We start from the raw sequence: 26,295 nt of genomic DNA on the forward strand, positions 1-26,295 counted from the left end.
GGAGGAGACTTAGGAAGGGCTTATCATTCCCATTGGGCTGGGGCTCTGAGATCACGTGCCCACTGGAGTAGACCTGAGAGTAGACAGGCTCTGAAGTGCTGGGGCTGGCTAGGGAGGGGTAGTGCCATGGCTAGTCAGATTCAAAGCGGGGGTGGGGTGAAGGGGGGTGGGGGGGGGAGTGGGGGGGGTGGAGCTCCCGGTCAGGGACGCTGGGTACTGATCCATAGTAAGTATGGCCTCTTGAGCTGGGCCCAGTTGATGGCACCATATGCAAAAGATGCTTCTGGCTCTGGCTCTGGCTCTGGCTTTGTCCACTGAGATGAGAAACACCACTGGTTTGGAGGCATGTCACTATCATTCCTCAGGATCAACGTCTGCGCCCTGGCTCAAGGTGCTCAATCCTTGAGGGCTCTTGACATTGCTCAGAGCTCTGGAGAAATGTTCGTCCACTACGCTGCCCATGTCTCTCTGGAAATAGGTGAACAGGACACACTGGGTGTTCTACTCTGTCTTTATAGGTCTCTGTAGCTGGATATCAGTCTTCTCCATTTCTTCCATTGTGAGTGACACAGGTAAGTGGTAGCTTAATTCCTGACCATGAACTGAGACAGCCCCTGTTTGTACACTTTAAATCAAAGTATGATAGGGTTGTTGGCATGATGGTCTCCTAGAGTGAGAAAAGAACTCAAGTCCCCAGCGGCACAGGGACACCTGGATGGGAGCTGTTTCTGCGGAGGACTGGCCCTGGGGCTTGAACGCTGTACTCTCCCCATGCTTCACCTTCTAGGGGCTATGACCTGTATTGTGCCTTGAGAATATCTCATTTATGCTTTAGTTTGTTCTTCTGTAGAATGGAAATGTGAATCCCGACATCAGAAAAGCAGTTTGAAAATCAAAAGATAACTCTTTGGTCTGGTGTGGAATGTGTGACAACTACCTTGCCTGTGGAAATTCTGTCTTCATGCCCAGGAATTGGCTTCCTTCCTTAAATCTCTCAATGTTGTATTTTGCAATATGGATTTATACTCAATTTTTATTATTTTTATGACCTCTATATCTTTGAAAGTGAAAATCTTTGAGTTTAGGGGTCAATTCTAAATTTACTTGGTTACATTTAAATTTGTACACTTTCCCAATTTAACCAGCAATCTCCATCACCACCTTCACGTCACAAACATAATTCCTTCTGGAATTGCATTGTCTGACCACTGCTGGGCCTCAGGGCCTTGGTCACTACTCCACAAGGCTCTTTCCAGAGTCATACTCAGCAGGATGGAGGCTCTTAAAGTAGCTTTGTAGCTTCAGAACTGACTTCTAGGAAGAGACCAAAGGCGGAACAGTCAAGTCTACCCTGGCTGTGGGTGGCCCGTCTCCTGGGACCATCCCACCTCTTCCCTCCCATCCACTTCCATAGCTATGTCCTCATACCTTCGTGGGGAGAACGTGCAGAGACCCCAGCCACAGTCTGTCCTGTTCCTAAGAGCCACAAGGGCTCACCCGCCACACCATCCCCAGGCCCATGAGGTCATGCACATAGCCTCAGCCACCATGACTCCCTCAGACATCTGGTCTGAGCTCATCCCCGTGCCTCAGTTTCCTTAATGGTAACCAAGAACGGGCACATTTCCCCTGCCTACCTCATGGAGCTGTTCTGAGGATCCATGTAAAAGTACTTCCTCCAAGGAAGATGATGCAGACTGAAAACCATCTGTGGCTGAGCCGATGCAGCTGCCAGCGTGTGGAGGGTGGCGTGGGGGTGTGAGTTAGGTGGGTCCCAGGCAGAAGCAGCCCCCTCGGTGACCAGATGGAACTAGGACTCAGGTCACGCCACTGCTTACCATTGGGCAAGGCCCAGGCCAGGAGGTGGCCCACTGTTGCCTCCTCCCATGTTGTCCCCTGGGTCAGTGTCTCCTCAGGGCAGGCCGGCTAGTGTCCTGAGTCAGTGTCATGGCTGCAGCTCAGGGAGTGGCCAAGGATGGCCTTGTTGCACTATCCTCGCCCCCAGATGGGAAGACTGGACTCCTCTCTGGGGTCTGGCCTTTGTCCTGGAGCAGGTTCCACATTAGGAGACAGGGCCACTTATATCTGTGGGGTAGCTGCCTGAGCTCCTATGCCTGTCCCATGCCCCCTTCCAGACCTGGCCTCTGTTTGGAGATGAGGGGAAGCATGTCTCCTGTGTGAACCTGAGGGCTGGGCTTGGTGGCCACCGTGGGGCCTGAACCTATAGACCGAGGGGTGCCCCCTCTGTCTCTACAGACCTCCTTGAAGGCCCCCATCCAGTTCATGTCCAGCTAGCTCATTGTCCATTGCTTAATTTCTAGAATGTATGTGTTGCTAGGGTTTTTTTTTTTTTTTTTTTCCTTTTTAAGTAAAAAACGGGATTGATATAAATAGCCTCTTTGGGGAACAGATTCTAGTCTGTAATGTATGCACCCATGTAGACTCTTAAGGTGCTGACCCAACAGTAATAAACCTGGAGAGCGCCTTCCTCCAAAAATAAAATAAAATAAAATAAAATAAAATAAAATAAAATAAAATAAAATAAAATAAAATAAAATAAAATTGCATTGTCTGATAAAGTGATCTGGACCCACTTTTGAGCACTGGGAGAGAGGTTGATGTTGGGAGGGGCTGCATTTTTAATTTTCTTATAAAACAACTTAAATTTAAAAGCAATTACTCTGTTCAGTTATTGGAAAAGTTGGGATGTATTTGAAGAGCTTGGGCATGTGAACCTAATTTTTCCACAGTACATTTTATGATATTGAAATGCAAATCAAGTTTTCTACAATAAAAATTTAGTATCAGATTGAATGAATTAGACACCCCATTTAGAGGATTTAGATGAAAAAAAAAGAATGTAAATATTGCATTACTAATGTCTTTATATTGATTACATATTGAAACAAAGATATTTTGGATTCTTTGGATTATATAAAATATATTATTAAAATAATGGCATCTTTTCACTTTTTAAAGCGTGGTTACTGAAAATTTTTAAATGATGTATGTGTTTTGCATTATTTTTTATAGATGGTGCTGCTCCAGGGTTCTTCCTTTCCTCTCGCTGTTACTTGATTTTTTCCCAAACCTTGCTGACATGGGCTTTGGGATATGGTGGACCTTCAATGTAAAATTGACTTTTGAACAACAGGAGTTTGAACTGCGTGGACCCACTTATATATAGATTGTTTTTTAATAAACACTGTACAGCAATGTGTAATAACATTTTTTTTTGTCTCAAGCTTCCTTTATTATAAGAATACAGTATATAATACATAGCATATACAAAATATGTGTTTATCAAGTGTTTATGTCATCTGTAAGGATTCTGCTCAATCGTAGGATATTAGCAGTTAGGTTTGGGGGAGTCAAAAGTTACACCCGGATTTTCAACTGTGCGGGGAATCAGCGCCCCTAACCTTTGTTCAAGGACCATCTATATTTCTAACAAACCCAGTGACAGAGACTGGCTCCAAACTAAAATGAAACATTGTATAAAAAATTTTAAAAAGAACAAAAAGAAATGACATTAGGGAACAAAGGGAGGCTTGTCAAAGAAAACATTACTCATCAAAGCAAAAAAAGATAGCTAGCTAGAAAAATTGTCCTTAGAATTCTTCAAGGGCAGGATATCAGGAGCTGGAGACATCTTGAAGATCTGGGCTAACATTTTTTTTTTTTCTTGCAAGTATATTTTGTTAAGAGAGGGCATCCAAAAATGTTTATAACTCAATGATAGTCAAAAATTGCTTGAACGGGCAGCCCCGGTGGCGCAGCGGTTTGGCGCTGCCTGTAGCCGGGGGCGTGATCCTGGGGACCCGGGATCGAGTCCCACGTCAGGCTCCCTGCATGGTGCCTGCTTCTCCTTCTGCCTGTGTCTCTGCCTCTTTCTGTCTAGCTGTGTCTCTATGAATAAATAAGTAAAGTATTTAAAAAAAAAAATTGCTTGAACTTTTATCCAGAGAATGTATATTCTGTATTTTTTATTTATTTTTATTTATTTTTTTAAAGCAAAGTTAATTGCTGATTAAGTGCAAAAGCATTTCATGGATAGGAAGGGAATGGTTTACTGTTTCTGGAGTCCAGGTAAAGACCGAAAGAGACAGATAAGAAAATCAGGTCAATTCAGTTACAGTGTCTACTATTTGGTCAATGAGTACAGGAAGAATGTCAAGGAAGCACATCATGAAGTTTCATAAAAATTTATCTTGCAGGTTCTATATTTTAATTTTTTTCCAGCAGGATTCACAGTATGAGACACAGTTTCTGAGATTTGGAAGTAAGGAAAAAAGAATAGGCCATAATGCTTAATATCATAAAAGGTTAAAGACCACACAAAGGACAATGAATTTTGATCATCTCACTGTTTGCTATTGAATGAATGTAGCAAATTTAGCAGGGGTTAATTTGGTAGAGATGCAAATAATTTTTGTCAGGTGTAACAGCTCTATCTTTAAAGGTTTATGGTCTCTTGGACATTACTAATTTTGTTTTAACCTCATTCAACAATCCTATTCCAATATCTCTGTGTTAAGTTATTTATAAGTGCCCTAATTTCTTAAATATTCTTTGAACCTATCAGAGTATTTTATCTTTTTCTGTCAATGATGGTTTAAGTAAACTCTTTGTCAACATGTTTATTTTATATTTTCTGAATTGTGAGAAATTCAGAATTTCTTTCTTTTCTTTCTTTTTCTTTCTGAATTTCTCCTTTCTCCTTTCTCCTTTTTGAGAAAAGATGAACTAGTGAGATGTTATGGGACTTTGACTCGATTGGACATGAACAGAGTGTCATAGAGCTGCTGATCCTCTCTACTTCTGTAGGCCTGGGAAATTCAACATTAGGCCCACTGTGGCATGGCAAATCATTGATGAGCAGGAAGGTTGAAAGTGCAGATGGGAAAGCCGAGTCTCCATCAGGCATGCAGACACTGAGGACAAGGTCCCAGACTAGGGCAGCTCTGAAACTTGCTAAGAAATACCCATATTAAAGGGATAGACGGCACACATCGCCACATACAGCAAAGCCTAAAGGGCCTGCCCAAGTGTTTTGAATTTATTTTACGAGAATGTGCTTCTGTTTGACTGTTTATTAGGGTCTAGTATCTGAAAAATCTGAATTTAGATAATTTGTAGCATGTTGATAATTCCAGTGATTTTTGTCCATTGCAGATAGAAATTCTGTCAGTAGAAAAGATTGTCTAGAGATTATAATTATGCCATAGGACCATAACCCTTTTTGATCTAAATTTGCTCTTTTTTGTTTTATTCCAATCTTTGGAGGGGAGGGAAATTTTCCCTCCATCCCTTTTGGTTCTTGGCTGGGGCCTCTGTTACAAAATACAGATTAGCAGGAGAAAAGCAATCAAGTTTATTCACATGTATATTTCATATATACATGGGAGAAAACCTGGGAGGTGCCTTAGAACTGCAAAGAGGTGTCATACAGTATCTTCAAAATGACAATAAATACATAAAGTGACAGGCACAAAGGAAGGCAGGTCTAAGCTTTAAAGGATGAAAACCCTGGGAAGGTAAATATGTGGGAGGCAACAGAATAGGGTTTGCAGATTCCTCTGGTGTCTCTCTGGGTTGTTGATTCTAGAGGTCTCCCTTATAGAATTCATATCCTGCCTTAAGGCAGAAAATGGAAAGTGTAAAAGGGAGCTTTTCTTGTGGTTGTTGCTTAACTGCCTTTAACCCCCAATCTTTGTCAAAGAGGAATACTGTGGGGTAATTATTCTGGTTTCCCTCACTTCCTTGAACTATCCAGTCTTAATGTCCTATTCCTCCTTTGAACGAAGTTTATCTTCCTGATAGTCCCTTATTAATGAGCTATGTATTAGAAAAACTCACTATATGAGACTCAGCTTATTATTTTGAATTTTATACTTTGATAATGCATAACATAATGGCACAAAGACCAATTTCTCCATGTGAAAAATGATCAGATCTGTATTTGCTTTTTTAGGCTGAGGCCTACCTAGTGGATTGGAGATCCATTAAAAAAGTATGACTCGGAGAGTTTTACTCCACTGATAATAGTAATTGTAAATGTTATCCTTTTCTTTCACTCCAAAAGGATAAAAGGCTGCATGTAAACAGGGAGTTCACAACTGTGTGCTTTTTGGCCTTTAGTACCTAGAAGCCATTCTGTGTGGTTATCAAGCAGTTTGAAAGACATCTTGGCAGTAGTAAGGCGTTTTCCTACAATTAAACAATGGATTATATAACCTTACACACAATTACTATGAACCCAAGTAGGACCGTTACCAAATCAGGGCATGCATCTAATAACGGTTCCAGAGTATTTTTGAAAGCCAAACTCCTTTCACCAAGGAAGCTTTAAGAAAAGTACTACAACAGTTTTTGACAGAAGTAGGTGGCTCTGAAAAGAGCCTTCTTCAAAGTGCGGGGGTTTATGCCCTCTCCCCGCGTATGCGGCGCGCCAGCTGGATGTCCTTGGGCATGATGGTGACGCGCTTGGCGTGGATGGCGCACAGGTTGGTGTCCTCGAAGAGCCCCACCAGGTAGGCCTCGCACGCCTCCTGCAGCGCCATGACGGCCGAGCTCTGGAAGCGCAGGTCGGTCTTGAAGTCCTGCGCGATCTCGCGCACCAGGCGCTGGAACGGCAGCTTGCGGATCAGCAGCTCCGTGGACTTCTGGTAGCGCCGGATCTCGCGCAGGGCCACCGTGCCGGGCCGGTAGCGGTGCGGCTTCTTGACGCCGCCGGTGGCCGGCGCGCTCTTGCGGGCCGCCTTGGTGGCCAGCTGCTTGCGCGGGGCCTTGCCGCCCGTCGACTTGCGCGCCGTCTGCTTCGTGTGAGCTGAGACAACGACACAGAAAAGTAAACTGACGCAAGCAGTCAGCAGCTGGTTCTGACCTTATTTATAGATCAGTCGGGTTCGTAGGTCCCGCGCTGTTATCTAATTGGTTCTCAGGCTGCTTTCCTGAGACGTGATTGGATTGCCATGAAGGATTGAATATAGAAACATTATTTCGTTATTTATTCCTAGTTTACTTCACTTAAGAGTTGATTTGAATGTACTTCATTGCCCTTATTGTGAAAAGCCAGAAACGAACACAAAATAGTAATACAGTCGGCCGTAAAACTCAAAAAGCCCGCCCTGATTTGTGATTGGAAAGGTAATGGCTCTTTTCCCCCCTCAGTTGTCACGTTTTAGACTTTCGGACCGTAACTGGAATATACCACATATACAATTACGTACGTCTTTATATGTGAGCTAAACAATTTCAACATGGTTTCGATTGCCACCTTTGTCATTTACCTATCTTAAGCCACTACGTTACGTCCTCCAACACTTGAGCACTACGTAAGAACTTAACAAGAACTGAATCAAGAGTTACGCACTTCCTAAACTGGGAAATTTTAAAAATCACGTCACCTAGGGTTTTTAAGTATCCCAGCGCTTTACACAAAGTATGGGTGGCTCTGAAAAGAGCCTTTCATTTACGGGATAGGGGCTGCTAGGTTAGTAGTTTCACTTCCCCTTGGCCTTGTGGTGGCTCTCGGTCTTCTTGGGCAGCAGCACGGCCTGGATGTTGGGCAGGACGCCGCCCTGCGCGATGGTCACGCGGCCCAGCAGCTTGTTGAGCTCCTCGTCGTTGCGGATGGCCAGCTGCAGGTGGCGCGGGATGATGCGCGTCTTCTTGTTGTCGCGGGCCGCGTTGCCCGCCAGCTCCAGGATCTCGGCCGTCAGGTACTCCAGCACGGCCGCCAGGTACACCGGCGCGCCCGCCCCGACCCGCTCCGCGTAGTTGCCCTTGCGGAGCAGGCGGTGGACGCGGCCCACCGGGAACTGGAGGCCGGCCCGCGACGAGCGCGTCTTGGCCTTGGCGCGAGCCTTGCCGCCCTGCTTTCCGCGTCCCGACATAACTTCCAGCACCTGAGAAAGCGAGTTCAGCGAAAGATTAAAGAAATGTCCCCCAAACAACCAAAAGGCACCAGTTATAGTGCTGGATGGAAGTGTAAACCTCGAGTTAGGATTGGTTAAAGTCCCGTTTGGCTGTCCAACCAATAAGAAAGGAGATGTGACGCGCTCAAATTTACATATTTCCCGTCACTAATTCATTGTCAAATCAGATCTGGCTATTCTTGCATACCTTATTTGCATAGATGGCCTATAAAAGAAGACACTGTCTTTGTAGGCGGACATTTTAGGAGTTTTTCTTGTCTGTTGCTAGATTTCTTCGTCATCGAGATGCCCGAGCCCGCCAAGTCCGCGCCGGCCCCGAAGAAGGGCTCCAAGAAGGCGGTGACCAAGGCGCAGAAGAAGGACGGCAAGAAGCGCAAGCGCAGCCGCAAGGAGAGCTACTCGGTGTACGTGTACAAGGTGCTGAAGCAGGTGCACCCCGACACGGGCATCTCGTCCAAGGCCATGGGCATCATGAACTCGTTCGTCAACGACATCTTCGAGCGCATCGCGGGCGAGGCGTCGCGCCTGGCGCATTACAACAAGCGCTCGACCATCACGTCCAGGGAGATCCAGACGGCCGTGCGCCTGCTGCTGCCCGGGGAGCTGGCCAAGCACGCCGTGTCCGAGGGCACCAAGGCCGTCACCAAGTACACCAGCTCCAAGTAAACGTGCCAAGTAAGCGTCTCCTTCCCCAAACCCAAAGGCTCTTTTCAGAGCCACTCCATTCTCCCCCAAGGAGTTGTAACACAAGTATTAATATTTAGGCGTCATTTTGGCACTGAAATTGCTGTGAGGTTATCGATTAAAGCAAACGGTCTCCACGTCCTTAGTGAAGCATGTCCTCGGTTTGAGTTTATGCAGTTCCTATATTGTCCATGATAACCGCCTTGCCCGAGGCACTCCTTTTCCACCTGGCTCTCCAGGGAATGGTAAGGAGGCTTGAAAGGAGTTGGTAGGTGTTCTGGCTTTCTCCTTCGTTTTGTGTCCTTGTACTAGCGATTAATCTCCCCGCCCCCTCCACCCTTTATGAAATCCACAGTCCCAGGTTTTTCACTCCTTCCTCCCCCCACCTCACCAACAAGCCTGAGTTCCACTTGGCATCTTTCAAAATTAACTTGTTTAACTCTAGGATGCATCAGTTTTGTCTTTGAAGTGTCTAGGATGCATCAGTTTTGTCTTTGAAGTGTCTGAAGACCTGTATAGTTTTTAGTTAAACTATATTGAAAAAATCAGTAGTTTTGCGTTTCCTGAGTAAGGCGTTGCTCCAAGCCTCCGCTTTTAAAAAGGGTCTTGACTACATTTGAAAGCATTTGCTTATTGCACCTTTTTCCATCAGGCACTTTGATAACCATATAAAATATGTGTTCCAGAATACAGAAGTGATTGAATTTGAGGGCAGCGGCAGTCCTATGGGATACAGAGTTTCTTCTAGCCTTACCAAGCCTTTCTTTGTGGCTGACTCAAGACCCTTCAGGAAAGTGAACAAAGAATGCACCAAGAAAAGAGATGAGATATATAGCCTAGTGCTGGAGAGCAGATAATTTATGTAAAAGTACTTACCAAAGTGTTGAGAAATCTATCTGATGTAAAGTGTCTTTGAATTCTATCCAGACATCTTTGAAAGAAAACTTTGGTGGGAATGTTCTGCCATGTAAATGAACTTTGGTTCTCATGTTCACTGTGCCTCACTTTATAAAATAAGACTATTCTTAAATATTACTAAATAATAAAGTTCTAAAATAAACTATGGGTACTTTTGTGAAAAAAGCACAAATGCAACACTTTGTAATACAAATATACAATTTAGAGGGATTTACATTTGACACATTTTTATGAACATTGTGAGTATAATTTTCCATTTCTCCCATACTTTATATATAATAAATGGAGGCATTTTGAAGTAGAATTATAATTAAAAGTAATAATACTGCAATGAGTGGGGCAAATGTTACTCCATGAAATAAGAGTTGCTGCTTTTAAATCCAGACATTTTAAACACCAGGAAAAAAAGGAAATATAAAATGCTGTTCTCGAAATCATAGATACTTCAACATCATGGGAACCTACGCTATTTAGGAAGAATTTACATGTATAATAATTCTACTATTTATACATTTATATTTACACATACATGTAGTTGTAATCTTAATGTCACTGAATACAGAATCACTAATTCCTAAATTATGTGGGTGCATTAATTTCTTACTGTTGGTTTGACAGATTATCACAGATTTAGTAGCTTAAATCAGTACAAATTGATAATTTCATAGTTCTGTAGATCAGTATTTGGGTATGGATTTCACTGAGCTAAAATCAAGGGGTCAGGAATTTGGCCTTTTTGGGGGTCTTTCAAAGAAAATTTGTTCGCTTGCCTTTTCCAGCTCCTAGAGGCTATCATCTTTCCTTGGCACAGGGCTGCCTTTCTCAATTTTCAATGCCAGTGACCTCTGGCCAAATCCTCTGGCTGTTACCTCTCTGGTTCTGTATTCAGTTGACCTCTTCCAATTTTAAGTATCCACGTGATTACATAGGGCTCACGTGGATAATTCAGGATAATCTCCCTTTAAAAAATCAGGTAATCAGCAATCTTAGTGCCATCTGCAACGTTTATTGCCCTCTGTTATGGAACCTAACATATTCAGACCCTTATAAATTAGGAGTTAAATATAATCGTGATGGCATTTTTCTGCCCAGCACAATGGGTCATAGTGGTTTTAGAATTTGATAGAAAGCGATATACTTTCTGCTCTACGAGGGGGAAGACATATAGACAAACTACCATAGGTACTTTCAGGGTGTTTATGGACTCCAAGAAAGGTCATATATACCTTGTTTAGATATTTATTTACTTCTGGGACTACATAAAGCAAAAATTGGCTATAACAATAAAAGTCCTCATATACAGCAATCTGGTATTTGAAAACCAATTAGATTGTTTTTCATTCTTTTACATTTCTCTCCTTGTTGCTTTTGTTTTGTTTCAAAATGCATATACTTTGTGTGTGTCATTTGTGTGTGTGTGTGCGCGTGCACACTTGTGTCGTGTAGGGAGTAGACAGTTTGTTATTCATGAAGGAAATTATACAAGAATAGAGTAGTTTTCCTATTTGGGTTGAATCTGTACAAATTTCTTATATGTACATTCTTAGCATTTAATTCAAGTGGGATACCATTCATGGCAGTTTATAACTTTTAAGTAGGTTTCTAATTACAAGGAAAAAAGTTTGAGTTTCCCTTATTGTTATATATGTCTGCATATGCTAGGGCAGTGGTAGGTTACCAGAATAACATGAGGTTTTTTTTTTTTTTTTTTTTTTTGTTGTTGTTGTTTTGTTTTAGTTTAAAAAGAATTTTTGTTGACCAAGATAGAAAGAAGCTGATTTAAAATCCACTCTGGGGATCCCTGGGTGGCGCAGCGGTTTGGCGCCTGCCTTTGGCCCAGGGCGCGATCCTGGAGACCGGGATCGAATCCCACGTCAGGCTCCCGGTGCATGGAGCCTGCTTCTCCCTCTGCCTATGTCTCTGCCTCTCTCTCTCTCTCTCTCTCTGTATGACTACATAAATAAATAATAAAAAAAATTTAAAAAAAAAAAAATAAAATCCACTCTGGAGGGAAATAATTTTAAGGGAGAGGCACCAAAATATCTCTAAAAGGTATTTCTTTCCCACACTGCCAGCATCATTACTGCAACGTGGGATTTTGCCAATGGTCTCCCTGATCATTAAACAAGTCTTCGAAAAATTCTCATTACAATTAAATAAGCCCATCTTGTAGTCAGCGATATTTGTTTTTCAATTTTCATGCATTGCCTTGATCCCATTAGTATTTGCAAATTGTATTGCCTTAAGCATATAAGTCCATGAATCTGGAAATAAACGAGTTTCTTTTTAACCTAACATACCAGTAACAAAAATAGCACTGCAAATTTCTTAAGCCCTCTTGGCTTTTCATAGAACCAATGTGTAAAGGACACTACATCGAAAGAGCTTCAGTGAAACATCTCTGTATCACCTGAGCCAGGCGTGTAGTCAAAACGGGAAGTAGAGAGAAGAGAAATCCATCCTGCCATTAACTATATCCTACCTTTCTCTTACAACCAGTGAAAAAGTATGTATTTTGAACTGCTAGTACCACACAACCGCAAGCCTAACATTTTCAGCAAAGCAAAGCAAAGCACCTTCAGCTGTTACATTAACTCTTAAAGCCATTACAACTTACGCTGAAAATCTGGCTGGCTCTTAAGTGTCTTAAGGGACATATATGAAGACATTTTGTCAGGATTATTTGGAGGTCCAGCTCCCAAGGGAAACAGCAGGCGCAGGCCGTCTGGATCTCCCTGGACGTGATGGTCGAGCGCTTGTTGTAATGCGCCAGGCGCGACGCCTCGCCCGCGATGCGCTCGAAGATGTCGTTGACGAACGAGTTCATGATGCCCATGGCCTTGGACGAGATGCCCGTGTCGGGGTGCACCTGCTTCAGCACCTTGTACACGTACACCGAGTAGCTCTCCTTGCGGCTGCGCTTGCGCTTCTTGCCGTCCTTCTTCTGCGCCTTGGTCACCGCCTTCTTGGAGCCCTTCTTCGGGGCCGGCAGGGACTTGGCGGGCTCGGGCATGACGCAGAAGAACTATGCTTCGGAGATTACAGATATGTGCCCTCCTTACAACGCTCATAATATTTGTATGACTCCTATGGGAGTGAAGTTTTAAGAGTCAGACTGATTGAATAAATAAACTGCAAGTTAGTACGGAAATTACGTGTCTTTAATTCTGATTTGTAATTGGTGCAGACGTCAAAATTGTTTTAGCCAATGAAACCGCCTAATTTACAATTCGGCTTGCAAGTATAATTGTTTCTCATTTGCGGAAAGGACTCGTGCTTCCATTTCTTTTTCCCTTTGTAACCCGAGTGGTCAGAGATTGTTAAGATGTCGGGACGCGGGAAGCAGGGCGGCAAGGCTCGCGCCAAGGCCAAGACGCGCTCGTCGCGGGCTGGGCTCCAGTTCCCGGTGGGCCGCGTCCACCGCCTGCTCCGCAAGGGCAACTACTCGGAGCGGGTCGGGGCGGGCGCGCCGGTGTACCTGGCGGCCGTGCTGGAGTACCTGACGGCCGAGATCCTGGAGCTGGCGGGCAACGCGGCCCGCGACAACAAGAAGACGCGCATCATCCCGCGCCACCTGCAGCTGGCCATCCGCAACGACGAGGAGCTCAACAAGCTGCTGGGCCGCGTGACCATCGCGCAGGGCGGCGTCCTGCCCAACATCCAGGCCGTGCTGCTGCCCAAGAAGACCGAGAGCCACCACAAGGCCAAGGGGAAGTAAAGTGGTAAAATACAATCTTAATTCATCGAGGTGTTACTTTTAACCAAAGGCTCTTTTCAGAGCCACCCCCATACTCATTGAAAAGGGCTTACATTTTTTTTTTTTTAATTAATTGTAACTAGTTGAAAAACCCCTGCAGGGTAGTTCATCACCTGGGAGTAGATGTTTGTGCTTCCAACTACACAGAAAGATGAAACTAATCAGTTTAGAGTTACCATAAAAAAAGTTGTTACTGGCAAATTAAAATTTGTGCTACACATGTTTATATACTGCAGTCTCGGCATTGTAAACCATCAGATAATGGGAAGCATAACGCTTGGTTTATGTTGAAAGTTTAGATTCAAATCCAGTTAGTGATAAAACAATGCCTTCGTTTTAATTTTTTATTAAAGATTTTATTTGTTTATAAAATAAAGTGAGAGACAGAGAGGCAGAGACAGGCAGAGGGAGAAGCAGGTTCTCTGCAGGGAGCCAGGTGTGGTATTAGATTCCCAGACCCTGGGATCATGCCCTGAGCCAAAGGCCCATGCTCAAATACTGAGCTATGCAGGCGTCCCAAAACTATACCTTTATTGATACATTATTGAAAGCTGTTGTTTTGCACCTTGGTAGCCCAAAGCATTTGCAATTCAGACTTTATTTTATTTATTTATTTATTTATTTTGCAATTCAGACTTTAAAAAACAATAAACCAATAAGTAAACCAATAAACCCGACTTTACTGGGCTATGGCCATTCTGTTGTAATCTGGAATACAATGCTATATGCCCTGGAATCAGTTGTCCTTTAGACAGAGCTTCTTCTCTGGGTTCAACATGACTTTAAAAAGACAGACAATGATATCTATGCCATTTACCACTTTGGGTATCTTTTAACAACATTTTCACAAATTTTTCTTAGTGCAAATATGTTTGATGAAATTATAGTAATAAGTATGAAATAACTCAGGGGTCATGGTACATTCAGCTGTATAAAATATATTTAATAATCTGACTTTGGGGGATCCCTGGGTGGCTCGGTGGTTTGGCGCCTGCCTTTGGCCCAGGTTGTGATCCTGGAGTCATGGGATCAAGTCCCACACCGTGCTCCAGGCCTGGAGCCTGCTTTTCCCTCCTTTTGTGTCTCTGACTCTCTCTCTCTCTCGCTCTGTGTGTCTATCATGAATAATAAATAAATAAATAAATAAATAAATAAATAAATAAATAAGTCTTAAAAAAAAATCTGACTTTGAGGACAGCCCTGGTGGCTCAGCGGTTTAGGGCAGCCTTTAGCCCAGGGCCTGATCTTGGAGACCCGGAATCCAGTCCCATGTCAGGCTCTCCCCTGCATCTCCCTCTGCCTCTCTTTCTATCTCTGTGTGTCTCTCATGAATAAATAAATAAAATCTTAAAAAAAAAAATAAAAATAAAAAACCTGACTTTGAACAGAGGCATCAAGAAATAGACCTTAAATTAGCCTTCCTAACCTTGATCGAAGGTAAAAAATTACAGGGACAATCGCATCTAGAGGGTGTCTTTTCAAAATTATGTAAAGAAAGCCAGTTTGAGAGGCCATACTTTAAATTTTTATTCAGCTCACAAGAAGTATCATTGTAATAATTTGCATTAAATTCTGCTTTCAAAAGCCAGAGAACATTGTAAATAAACAGTTAAGGTATATAATAGATCACTATAAATAAGGTAAAGATGAGAAAGTTGAAAACATAAGCAGTTAGGTTAATAGATTGGAGGAAGATGTTGATTTTTTTCTTTGAAGACATTAATTTTTGGATTAAATGTACTGGAGGTCATGTGATTCAGGGAGTGAAGGTTACTAACCAATATTGGTTTGATTCCCTTGGAGCCTTAGGGAATTAAATGTCTGTCCAATCAGAGAGATAAGAGTGTGGTATGGTTTCCTCTTTCCTTCATGTAAGTGTTGTGGTTAATTTTAGGATGCCTTGCAGGAAGGCAACTGCTTGCTTGTCCATCAGGCCTTGCGCAAACAGCTGTCACCATGGAAGTGGATGGGCGGCAAGGCCCCGCGCAAGCAGCTGGCCACCAAGGCGGCCCGCAAGAGCGCACCGGCCACTGGCAGCGTCAAGAAGCCGCACCGCTACCGGCCCGGCACGGTGGCCCTGCGCGAGATCCGGCGCTACCAGAAGTCCACGGAGCTGCTGATCCGCAAGCTGCCGTTCCAGCGCCTGGTGCGCGAGATCGCGCAGGACTTCAAGACCGACCTGCGCTTCCAGAGCTCGGCCGTCATGGCGCTGCAGGAGGCGTGCGAGGCCTACCTGGTGGGGCTCTTCGAGGACACCAACCTGTGCGCCATCCACGCCAAGCGCGTCACCATCATGCCCAAGGACATCCAGCTGGCGCGCCGCATACGCGGGGAGAGGGCGTAAATTCTTTTAAGCCGGTGATAGCAGCTAGCCTTAAGCTCAAAGGCTGTTTTTAGAGCCAAGGTCCATCCTTTTTTTAATGAAAGGTTGCTGTGTACTTGGTTGAATTGTGAAAGATGCTGGAGGAAGCAAGTGATACAATTCTTTCATAAGATTATTTGTGTGGCTCTGAAAAGACCCGTTAAAGCATTCTTCTGTAGCCTGAAATCTTACTTCTTGGTGGCCACCATATTGGGTTTGGCTGCTTTGGCCTTGGCTGCCTTCTCCTTCTTTGGGCTCTTGGCCACCTTCTTGGTGAAGGCGGCGGTGGGAGGCTTCTTGGCCTTCTTAGGGTTCTTCTTGGCTGTCTCAGCTGCCCGCTTGGACTTGGCCGCCTTCACCTTCTTGGGGCTCTTGGTCACCTTCTTGGTGACAGTTGCCGCGGCGGGCATCTTGGCCTTCTTCGGGGTCTTCTTGGCGCTCTTCTTGGGGGTGCCGGTCTCCGCTGCCTTCTTGGCCTTGGGCTTGGCCTCCCCGGAGGCCGCCTTCTTGTTGAGCTTGAAGGAGCCCGAGGCGCCGGTGCCCTTGGTCTGCACCAGGGTCCCCTTGCTCACCAGGCTCTTGAGGCCCAGCTTGATGCGGCTGTTGTTCTTCTCCACGTCGTAGCCAACGGCCGCCAGCGCCTTCTTGAGCGCGGCCAGGGACACGCCGCTGCGCTCCTTGGACGTGGCCACGGCCTTGGTGATGAGCTCGGACACCGTGGGCCCGGACGCTTTGCGCTTGGCTGCGCCGGCGGACTTGTGGGCCTTCTTCACCTGCGTTTTCTGGGCGGTGTTGGAGGGGGGAGGAGCGGCAGGAGCGGTCTTGGACATGGTGGGTTTGGGGTCCTAAAACTGAAAAGAGAAAATAATATTAATCGAGTCTAGGAGTTGAGCTCCTGGCCCAGTGTGCATGCCTGTGTGCGTGTGTGCCTGTGTGTGTATATATACAACAAAGACGCTGCGCGCTGATTGGCTCCGAGCTCAGTCCTCCAACATGAAAGTACCCTGGTGTCAGCTCTCTCCTGGAATTGTGTTTGCTACAGTTGGGGAAAGCAAAAATAATTAAAATTTCCTTGGGAGGAATCACGCTGATTACATTCTATAGTGAAGCATGACCCCTTACACTTTGACATTTTCCGGTTTTCATCATCTGGGTTTCAGCTTTTATCAAAAGCCCCTGACACCCTGAGAGATTCACAGGTTAGAGAGACAACTTCTTGATTTTCATTTGAAATACAAATTCTTCGCTTTGTGCTTTTGATAACTTGCTCTCTAGGGTTATTCTATACATTTTTGGCTTCTCATACGTTCAACAGCTGCTTAGTAAGGGTTCAAAGGAACTATCAATGTAGCCAGCTCCAATGAACACCAGTGGGTTCTGAGTAGTCCAAGTATGTCTCTCCTTAGAGAGACTTGATCCTTATATCAATATACAGGATGCATGTTTCAGCAACCATATTCCTATTAAATATGGTAAATTATTGTGAAAATTATGGGGTTTGGTCCCTTTACATGGTGGTGAGCAAAAGAACCCAGTCAAAAAAATGATCTATCTGTAGTAATAGGAAGGAGAGAGAAAAACCTAAACAGAGTACTAAATAAGCATTAACAAATTTATACTCCTGTAATTCAGCTTCTCCCTGGAGAAGCCAAATCCCCACAAAGTCAACTAGAACCCCACAAACGGATTAGTGCTGAATTCAGTCTTTCAGTGCTTCTTGTTTTTAAGGAGTTCTGGAAAGAAATATGTAGGAAACGAGGATGCTGTTAGGCTCATCATTCCGAGGAGTGATTAGTGAGTGAAGGATCAGAGAAACATCCACAATAATATATCATAATCATTTTGTGAGTGCTTATTTGCGGATAGTAAACGCTTTACGTGGGTTTTCCCTTTGAAAATTCAATGCTCTATGACTTAGACTTTCTTATACATTTGGAAAGGAAAAGAAGCGAGTATAGCCCGCCCGAGGTCCTGTAGGTAGCACGGCGGCAGGCTGTGTCCAGAGCCGCGTTCTAGGTTATGCCAAAGGCCGGAGCACCAGAACGTGGAGGCGGACACCGCGCTACCTCTAAGCTGTGCATAACTAAGTATACACTGAAGTCGCAGAGTGGAGACTCACAGCAGAACCCGGCTCTCCTCCCTTTGGCCTACAGGCGTTTACAAAGGCTCAGCGCAGCCTTCAGGGTGGAACCTGACTTGACTTTGAAATGTTTAAGGCGATTGTGTCCGTTCCCTCCGCAGGGACCGGACAGCCTGCATCCCAGCCAGCCAGCCCTCCGCAGGGACCGGACACCCATCGGTGGATAACACGAACAGAATCTTAGCAATACAGATAGGATTAGCTTTAAATGTTCTTGAAAACCTCTCCTAGGGACGACAGCGAGGAGGATCTAAATATTTCTGCCCTTGTTTGGGAAATGTGAAGGACGAGGTCTTTGTGGAAAGCGTATGCATTGGTGGCCGGCATAGCGGGTGCCCGGCATAGCGGCTGCAAGTGCTGCAAGGCCACTGCACGGATCACATACTCGAGAGGATTTACGGAATCCCCTTGCCCCGGCACAGACTCCTGCTTGGGGCGCCCGGCCTTCCGGGTCTGCACAGTCTGAGCAAAGGCTAGAAGGGCGATGGGCGGGAACGGAGTGTGGATCCGCCCCTGCGCTTGCGGTTTTCAAACAGGTCCGTCAAATTGTTATAAAAATGCGGCGTGGGGGCAGCTGGTAGTGCCGTGCAGGTTCCGGAGATTCCGGTCTCGTCATGTCAGGCCGCGGCAAGGGCGGGAAGGGGCTGGGCAAGGGCGGCGCCAAGCGCCACCGCAAGGTGCTGCGCGACAACATCCAGGGCATCACCAAGCCCGCCATCCGGCGGCTGGCCCGGCGCGGCGGCGTCAAGCGCATCTCGGGCCTCATCTACGAGGAGACCCGCGGGGTGCTCAAGGTGTTCCTGGAGAACGTGATCCGGGACGCCGTCACCTACACGGAGCACGCCAAGCGCAAGACGGTCACGGCCATGGACGTGGTCTACGCGCTCAAGCGCCAGGGCCGCACCCTCTACGGCTTCGGCGGCTGAGTTGTGAGTTCAGCTCCAGGAAATCCCAGTTTGCAACCAAAGGCCCTTTTCAGGGCCACCTATCTAGTCTACAGAAAGAGGTGCTCACTTTGTACTATCGCTGTGAATTTCTTACTTCCGGCAGATTACACCTAGTTGGGTGTCTCCATTTGCCCAGGCAACTGTGCTCCCCTTCTAAATTTGACCCCTTAGCGCCGGTCAGTCGTGAGGCATCTTGTGGGGGGGAAGGACCTGTCCGCCTCGCCTCCACTGAATTCCATTCAGAGGTTCTGATCTTCCTCCAAGACCACCTAATGTACACGTGCTATAGGTCCACTTAAGAGGTGCTTTAATCGAGTGCCTTCGTTAATTATCGGACATAGTCTTAGGCTTCTGAGGTCCCTTCAGTTAACAGGTGATGGTTCTATGGTCTGCATGCAGCCTATCCTGACTGTGCGAGCCCAGGTTTTTAGGGCTTAAATCCCACCTTGCCTAGTATCAGCAGATTAGGGAGAAATTACGTTGGTTTTCTAGTGAGTTCCCGCTTTCTTGTTCTTAGGTTCTTTAAGCATGCCACAGACTGCCACCTTACCCCTGTATCCTTTGGTGTGATCCCAGTGTGTTTGGTTTTGTGGAGAGTCTTAGAGGTTCCTTGCTGTGTAGGCTGGCTTCCCCGCCCCCCCCCCCCCCCCCCCCCCATTAAGATTGTTCACTTGAACAGAATAAACTACACAGCTGGGCGGGTGGCCTTGTAGCCTTAGGCAACATGTCCCAGCTTTCCTGGAACACAGGTAAGAATGTGGCTAAGAGCTCCAAAAGTCAGAAGTCACTCCCAGGTCTGGGCTTTCCCCTTTCCCACCAGGTAAGAAGGTGATCCAACAGTCCCTTGGCAGGGACATCAGGTCCCAGGGGATAGCAGAGCAATGACTTGACGGGAAAAGATCCTGGACTTATCAGGAAGAGCAGAGTTGCCCTTCAGAGGTGAACTGATCACGGTGGATCTGTCCTGTGTGACATGAATAACTCCTTAAAGTTAAAGCTTGAAAGTACAAACTGAGTCTCACATGATTTGGGGGTAAATACAAGCAATGAGGAATTAATTTTCACCCTGATTCAGGAGGAAGTCATGAATTTTTCCTAAGGCCCACTGAAATGTCTTCCATTCACCCATCTGGGTAAATAACAGTACAAGGCCTCAGTATGTAGTAGTCTAGGTCTTTGAGCAAATCATAGGTTAAGTTTACAAGTCCCCAATATCATGTCAGGTATATATAAAATCTATGAAACTGGAAGCCTTGTACAGAGAGAGATTTGTGCTTGTGTTGTCTTTGGTTGAGTCACTTAACCTCTCTGTGTCTCTGTTGCCCCATCTGTAAAATGGGGAAAACAGTAGTATCGACCTTATAGGTTTGGGGTGAATAAAACCAAACCATTTGTCCAGTGCATGGTGCACGGTAAGTGCTCTAGGTTTTCTCTTTGATTATTATTGCTGTTACTATTATCATTATTGCTCATGACATTAGGCCCAGAGAAAAAGAAGGGGACCTATAAATTATGAATACATGCTCTTAAAGTCCTGACCTGTCTCTTTCTGTCTTTGTGGTCTGCAGCAAATCACTAACCACTCTCCATCATAGGTAACGTGAGGGTAAGTTAATACTTCTGTGACACTGAGCAGGATAGTGGAGGATGATTAACATGACCATATTTGACTTTACATGTTTCCCTGAGAAGTTGTGAGTGAAATGATGAACGATTTGTGGATGCAACCATAAAAACTCAATTCCAGTTTATTTAAGCAATGTAAAAAACCTTTGAAGGAGATGTTCTCCTACCACCCTGACAAAATTGCTGAGCAGGCAGGACTTTCTGTTCTGTCCTGTTTTCTAGTTTCTAGGAAAGCAAACCTAACTGATCCAGCTGGAGAGGTGCCAGCATCAGTCATCCATGATGACCCAAGACAGAGAGGAACAACATAGTGCGGACACTTAAAGCCTAGGTAAGAGGGAATACTCCTGAAGCTGTCCCCCCGAAATCTGGGTAACTCTTTGTTACCTATAATCCGAATCTCCAGTGAGATCCATTTATCATATGCAAAGGTCATTTTCCTCATCTCATACACATCACCATAGGTTGGCCATGTCCTCTTTCCTGACATACTCTTTTCTTGACTTTTGTGAGTCTATTCTCCTCATTCTCTTCCTAAGCATCTAGAATCTTTGGCTCCCTCCTTTTTCTCTGAAGTTTGAGTCATTCCTTATTCTTTCTCCATGGGTAAATACCAGTGTTAATGTGTGCCAAGCACAGTAAAATTGCCACTCCAAATATTTAAACATTTCTTTGTACAGTCCCAAAGTTGCCTCTGAATATCAGGTTCATATCTACAACTACTTACTTGACCCTCCAGTGGAATGTTGATGGGGATTTAAAAATGGTCCTGTCCCAGTTTCTGAAACCTCAGCCTGTCCCATGGTTGGTGATCATTCATCCAAGAACTTCAGCCTCATCGTAGGCTGTGGGCAAGCACACAACCTGTGGGCAAGCACACATCTGGTTCCACTCCATCCCCACACCTGGCTCATCCCTAGTCAACTAGACAGAGAGAATGGTTGTATGTGGGTACTGTGGATGTTGAGAAGGATGATGTGAGCTGCCCTTTAAGGAGAGAGTCTGGCACAGTGTCTTCAACACCTGGAAAGTGCTCCATCAATGTCATCCACACTTTTCTTTACCCATGAAACTGTGTTCATCAATGAATTCTTGGGACTTTCTCGTCCATAGCACCTGTAATAATTTCACCAGGGTTATTGCAATAACTCTTCCATTCTTTCTTCTGCTTGTTTCTACCTCTAAACCCACAAATACCATTTTCCACACAGCACCCTGAGTGCTTTCAAATTCTAATAGTTTCTCTTGACACAATAATTATCTGGGTGCCTTCTTTGGCCCACAAAGCCCAACATTTTCAGGCACCCGTTTAACCCTCGGTCTTATGTCCTAACACCTGACCTTTGCTTACAAGTCTCCCAGCCTCTGAGCCACCCTGGATCCCTTCCACCCATGAGCACAAAGTCATCCCTGCCCTAGGACTTTATTGTACCAACAGTCCCTTGCCCTGGACTACCCCCTAGGTCATTGGTTTCCTCATTGGAAGCATCATCTCATCAGTATCAGGGCACCTGTTTTATTTCAAATGATTTCATAGCGGTGAGAACTGCTATTTGAAATGATTGAGCTGAGGCATCAGTGTGATGATGATCTCTCCTCTCCCACCGGGATCTCAGGCCCAGAGAGCGGTCTCTTGTCCAACACTTCCTGCTGTAGCTTAATACCTCACACAGAGGAAATCAATATCTGACCAAATAAAGGAATTGCTTCAACTCTCCTCTGATTTTTCTTTCCTCATTTTTAAATAAGATTTTATTTGAGAGAGATCGAGAGCACAAGAGTGGGGTGGGTGTAGAGGGAGAAGCAGATTCTCCTCCGAGCAGGGAGCCCAAATGTGGGGCTTGAACCCAGGTCCCTGGGATCATAACCTGAGGTAAAGGCAGATGCTGAACTGACAGAGCCACCCAGGCACTCCTGATTTTCCTTTCCTCATATGTCATAAGCTCAACTTTACCATCAGAACCCCCCCCACCCCCCCCACCCCCACACACACACAGGAAGGGCTTTTGTTTGGCTTGTTCTCCATGTATCAGATGTTCTCAAAGCAGAGTAGCTACAAGCAACATTTGTATCTGTGGAAACTTGTTAGGAAGCCAAGTTCCCAGATTTTGCCCAGAGCCAAGGAACAGAATCTCTGGGAGTGGGTCCAGTAATCTGTCCTCCAGCAAGCCTCCAGGTGATTTTGATGCACTCATAAGGTTAGAAGCCCTGCTCTGAATCCCCAGGACACAATTAAGTGCTTGGCACCTGGGTAGGAATGACCAAATGGATGCTCTTTCTTTCTGCCTAGAAGGCTTTGTATCAGGCGGTGCCATGACACCACCCCTCCCCCCCTTTTCTCTAACGTTTTTCAGTGTTGTCTGGGTCTCCCCTTGCTGGTTGTCCTGTGCTCCAGGGAAGGCAGAGTTTCTCACTAGTCTCAGGGATCAGGTCCTGATTCAATGGCAGTAGTCCTGAGGGTCCCAGCCATTTAGTAATGATTAGTCTGGGGCTGGGAATCCAGCCAGTCCTTTGTGGCCGGCTGTGAGAGACTTTATTAGTGTGGCTCAGCTTCTCCAATAGCGTTTTGATTGAGCAGAAAGGTGAGTTGTTGATTTAAAAAACTGTGCGTCCGTGTGTTTGTTAGGGATGCAGTGGAGTTAAGGACATTTCAGGCAGAGAACATTTTAAAATCCTGGAGGCTGGAGATGTCACAGGGAATTCCTGACAGTGAAAAAAAGCAAACCAAGAAGAAAAGAGAATACTAATAATAAAAAAATTAGGGAAATAGCAAGAGGGAAAGAATCCTCTGAGGTTTGGTTTGAGTTTTAGGTGAGGGGCAGGGTATGGGCTCGATTTCTGATTTTGTGCAGCAGGGGAGGGGTCCCTGAAAGGCCCTGAGAGGAATAATACATGAGCAGGTGGGCTCCCTCTGGTATGGGAAGTAGATTCTCTACGCACAGGAGAGTTTTGGTATTATCTCAGAATGGAACAAGAGGATCAGAATTTGAAGTGCAGTTTTAATTTGGCAACCTGAAAATACTTGTTTCCTTGTGATTGTTTGCCTTTTTGGGAGAATAAGGGATAGAGGAGGACAGAGTTAGCTATTCCTGGGTGCGTTAGGTCTTTCCGTTTACAGGTGAGGTGTTCTGGACCCAATCCTTCTCACCTAACTTCGAAAAGGAAGCCTCCACATGGCAGCGTGCGGAGAAATGAAGCAAGGAGACCGATTCTACTTTTAACTTTTGGGGTGTAGGCTCTTGGGCATCAGGTCTCACAATCCACAAACCTTCCAGACCTTGGTGTCCCGCATCACAATGTTAAAACGCACATCCTGCTCTTCTCCGCTCTCTGAGCCCGGGTGTCGGGTCTTCTCTCCGGGATCACTGAGCTGGGGGGCCGGGGCTGGAGACAGGACAGGTGGACGGCTCAGAGGGGACTCGCCCGTGACAGAAAAGGTTGGACTCGGGGTGCTGAGCCAGCCTTCTCCTCCTGTGGCTGCGCTAGGGAGGAGACGGAGGCGCCTGAAGGCCCAGAAAGGTCTTCGCAGGTCATGTGGGAGTCAGGGACCCTGAGAGCGGGAGAGGAACGCAGTCTCCCCCATAACCCCTAAGCATCAAATATAACGAACCCCTTTTCAGAGCAGCTGAGGAAGGAAAGGGTACAGCCACGCCTGCTAACTCTACGGACCTGTGTCCTCACTGGAGCGTTCAGCCGCCCAACACACTTACAGACCCGCAGCAGGTGTCCAGCCAGGTCCCTGATAGCCCGGAGCAGGCGAGTGGGACAGAGGGAGGCGGGGAGGAATCCGAGCCACACAAGGAACCCGGGGTCGCGAGCCCTGTGGCACCAAAGAGGAAACCTCGCCTGTAGAAGGCGCGCTTTTCAAAGGTCCCTGTGGCCGTCCCCACCCTGTGGGGGGACACTGAACAGAAGGCGGGAGCCCGGTGCCTCCAGGTCAGTCCTCGGAGCGGAGATCCCTCCAGCACTGCCCGCGCCCGAACACCTCTCCGGAAGGCGATCCGGGGCTCCAAGGGCGAGGGCTGCGAATGGGGACCATTCCAATGCGCCTTCATTCACACTGCTGGGGACGCGCGTACACACCACGGCTGTCAAGAGTCACGGGCAGGGAGCCCGCCACCCGACATCGGCTACGGGCGGTGGCGTCCCGCAGGTCCCTACTAACCTGACCGAACCCCAAGCTACGAGTACAGCGAGTGCCAGTTGCGCAGCTCTGCTGGTGAAACCGTGTGGCTCTGAAAAGAGCCTTTGGGTTGGATGGTGCCTCGGAGAGGGCTCACTTGGAGCTGGTGTACTTGGTGACGGCCTTGGTACCCTCGGACACGGCGTGCTTGGCCAGCTCCCCGGGCAGCAGCAGGCGCACGGCCGTCTGGATCTCCCTGGACGTGATGGTCGAGCGCTTGTTGTAATGCGCCAGGCGCGACGCCTCGCCCGCGATGCGCTCGAAGATGTCGTTGACGAACGAGTTCATGATGCCCATGGCCTTGGACGAGATGCCCGTGTCGGGGTGCACCTGCTTCAGCACCTTGTACACGTACACCGAGTAGCTCTCCTTGCGGCTGCGCTTGCGCTTCTTGCCGTCCTTCTTCTGCGCCTTGGTCACCGCCTTCTTGGAGCCCTTCTTCGGGGCCGGCGCGGACTTGGCGGGCTCGGGCATACCGACTGGGCTTTCTCCTGAGAAGAGAAAATGGAGTCCGCCTCTGGATCCTGTCTATTTGTAGCCAAGGTTATGCAAATGAAGGATAGGCTTTGCCACCGCTGATTCGTCGGTTTGTGGTACGGCCTGCCGTCTAGTGATTGGCTGGAGTTCTGCTCTCCCATTGGTCAGATCTTGATGCAGCGGGTCAGCCTGGCTGCTTTAGTTAAAGGTGTTTTATTATAGTAAGCTCTGATTATTAATAGGAATGCCGATTAACTTATGGATTAATATTCAATATTAGAAATCACACTCTTGTATTTTCGAATGCCAGGTAGGCAATCTAGTGTATAACATATTCGGATTTTTTATAGTGTAGTTGTTCAGGAAGGGCCACTGCCCTGCAGTTGTGAGTCTTTGGAGTGTGGGTTATTTTGAGTTGAAGGCGCTTGAGACCCCGCATACCTGGGATATTTTTCTTCTTCTCTTAACGATAGAGGAGAATCTAAATTGGATAAAGGGTACCTTTCTCGAATAAGTATTATTAACAGAGATAAGTTTTATATCAGTGACACACACCTATGGTAGGTCAATCATCTATCAAACATCTGCTCTAGGTAGTGCGTTGGGTTCCTCCCAAACTCCTTCGGCGAAGCGACTCCATTTTCTCTTCTCTCAGGAGAAAGCCGGGTCGATATGCCCGAGCCAGGCAAGTCCGCGCCGGCCCCGAAGAAGGGCTCCAATATATATATATATATATATATATCTCACATACTGTATAGTATATATGTGTATGGTGTATATATATACTAGTTTCCTTAGTTTACTGTGGTATATATATACTGTATAATATATATATAAATATATATCTATATATACTGTATATATACTATATGTATATATCTGCTTCATTTTCCCTGTCTTTGGAATATCCGTGTCTTTGTGAATTCCCCATATGTACAGTGTATGGTTGGTTTTCTCTTTTTAAGTCTTTTCATACCAATTTGAGTCTAGCCTCAGGGAGCTTTGAAGGGACAGGATTATTTGCTCCCCTACAGCTGTCCTAAATGCCAGGATACTTTAACTCCTTGGATACTTCTTGCCCCAGACTCTGCTGCAGCTTAGAAACTTAGGAGATCTGCCACGTTGCTGGCATCAGGTAAGATTTATCATCTCTGCCTCTTTTAGTCTCTGTGGAGTGCAAGGGTAGTGATGGAGCAAGAATGGTAAGAATTCTTTTTCTCTCTTTCTACGTTTAGATTAGGAACAGAGAATATTTATGGGA

General features: G+C 46.0%; 7 protein-coding genes across 12 annotated transcripts in view; 4 read left to right on the plus strand and 3 right to left on the minus strand.

Moving 5' to 3' along the window:
- Positions 1–8,399, plus strand: part of LOC112910302 (histone H1.3) — a 24,481-nt gene extending 16,082 nt beyond the window's left edge. For 2 of the 4 annotated variants that reach the window (XR_011995640.1, XM_072728942.1), the window contains exon 2: positions 8,209–8,399. Coding sequence is in view for 2 of the 4 variants with exons in the window: in XM_072728942.1 (XP_072585043.1) it covers positions 8,209–8,283 (75 nt within the window). In the remaining 2 variants the exon portion in view is untranslated. Of the gene's footprint in view, positions 1–3,033; positions 3,229–8,208 lie in introns of those variants that run through there. The other 2 variants (XR_011995641.1, XM_072728943.1) reach the window with 1 other exon arrangement.
- On the minus strand, positions 5,351–12,706 carry LOC112910308 (histone H2A type 1-E). 2 transcript variants are annotated; one of them, XM_072728941.1, is made up of 2 exons: positions 12,160–12,706; positions 5,351–7,910 (listed from the first exon to the last, which is right to left on the minus strand). In XM_072728941.1, exons 1-2 carry the CDS (start codon positions 12,553–12,555, stop codon positions 7,506–7,508), a joined length of 801 nt encoding a protein of 266 aa, XP_072585042.1. In that variant the 5' UTR covers positions 12,556–12,706; the 3' UTR covers positions 5,351–7,505. The 2 variants fall into 2 exon arrangements, with proteins under 2 accessions (XP_072585042.1, XP_025842340.2); XM_025986555.2 differs by lacking the exon at positions 12,160–12,706 and adding an exon at positions 8,128–8,244.
- Positions 12,707–12,863: 157 nt separating this feature from the next.
- Positions 12,864–22,091, plus strand: LOC112910312 (histone H2A type 1-B). 2 transcript variants are annotated; one of them, XM_072728947.1, is made up of 2 exons: positions 12,864–13,264; positions 15,206–22,091. In XM_072728947.1, exon 1 carries the CDS (start codon positions 12,868–12,870, stop codon positions 13,258–13,260), a length of 393 nt encoding a protein of 130 aa, XP_072585048.1. In that variant the 5' UTR covers positions 12,864–12,867; the 3' UTR covers positions 13,261–13,264; positions 15,206–22,091. The 2 variants fall into 2 exon arrangements, with proteins under 2 accessions (XP_072585048.1, XP_072585047.1); XM_072728946.1 differs by having other exon boundaries at positions 12,868–13,264; positions 15,194–22,091.
- Positions 15,266–22,091, plus strand: LOC140594618 (histone H3.1-like). Its single transcript, XM_072728948.1, has one exon. The coding sequence runs from the start codon at positions 15,266–15,268 to the stop codon at positions 15,641–15,643; it is 378 nt and encodes a 125-aa protein (XP_072585049.1). The 3' UTR covers positions 15,644–22,091.
- LOC112910274 (histone H1.4-like) lies at positions 15,850–16,491 on the minus strand. Its single transcript, XM_025986498.2, has one exon. It carries the CDS (start codon positions 16,489–16,491, stop codon positions 15,850–15,852), a length of 642 nt encoding a protein of 213 aa, XP_025842283.2.
- On the plus strand, positions 18,416–22,091 carry LOC140594619 (histone H4). Its single transcript, XM_072728949.1, has one exon. The coding sequence runs from the start codon at positions 18,416–18,418 to the stop codon at positions 18,725–18,727; it is 312 nt and encodes a 103-aa protein (XP_072585050.1). The 3' UTR covers positions 18,728–22,091.
- A 2,544-nt stretch (positions 22,092–24,635) lies between these two features.
- LOC140594611 (histone H2B type 1-C/E/F/G/I) lies at positions 24,636–25,031 on the minus strand. The gene has a single exon (XM_072728934.1). The coding sequence runs from the start codon at positions 25,029–25,031 to the stop codon at positions 24,651–24,653; it is 381 nt and encodes a 126-aa protein (XP_072585035.1). The 3' UTR covers positions 24,636–24,650.
- Positions 25,032–26,295: the final 1,264 nt, after the last annotated feature.

The sequence above is a fragment of the Vulpes vulpes genome, chromosome 12 (genome assembly GCF_048418805.1).
Source record: "Vulpes vulpes isolate BD-2025 chromosome 12, VulVul3, whole genome shotgun sequence".
NCBI classification, from domain to species: Eukaryota; Metazoa; Chordata; class Mammalia; order Carnivora; family Canidae; genus Vulpes; species Vulpes vulpes.

What these genes read in the sequence shown, in the direction of transcription:
- LOC112910308 (XM_072728941.1), bottom strand. Translation starts at nt 12,555, where the DNA reads ATGCCCGAGCCCGCCAAGTCCCTGCCGGCCCCGAAGAAGGGCTCCAAG. An exon ending in GAGCCAGCCAGATTTTCAGC is followed by an intron (nt 7,911 to 12,159) that starts GTAAGTTGTAAT and finishes TCGCTTTCTCAG; the next exon opens with GTGCTGGAAGTTATGTCGGG.
- LOC112910312 (XM_072728947.1), top strand. Translation starts at nt 12,868, where the DNA reads ATGTCGGGACGCGGGAAGCAGGGCGGCAAGGCTCGCGCCAAGGCCAAG.
- LOC140594618 (XM_072728948.1), top strand. Translation starts at nt 15,266, where the DNA reads ATGGGCGGCAAGGCCCCGCGCAAGCAGCTGGCCACCAAGGCGGCCCGC.
- LOC112910274 (XM_025986498.2), bottom strand. Translation starts at nt 16,491, where the DNA reads ATGTCCAAGACCGCTCCTGCCGCTCCTCCCCCCTCCAACACCGCCCAG.
- LOC140594619 (XM_072728949.1), top strand. Translation starts at nt 18,416, where the DNA reads ATGTCAGGCCGCGGCAAGGGCGGGAAGGGGCTGGGCAAGGGCGGCGCC.
- LOC140594611 (XM_072728934.1), bottom strand. Translation starts at nt 25,031, where the DNA reads ATGCCCGAGCCCGCCAAGTCCGCGCCGGCCCCGAAGAAGGGCTCCAAG.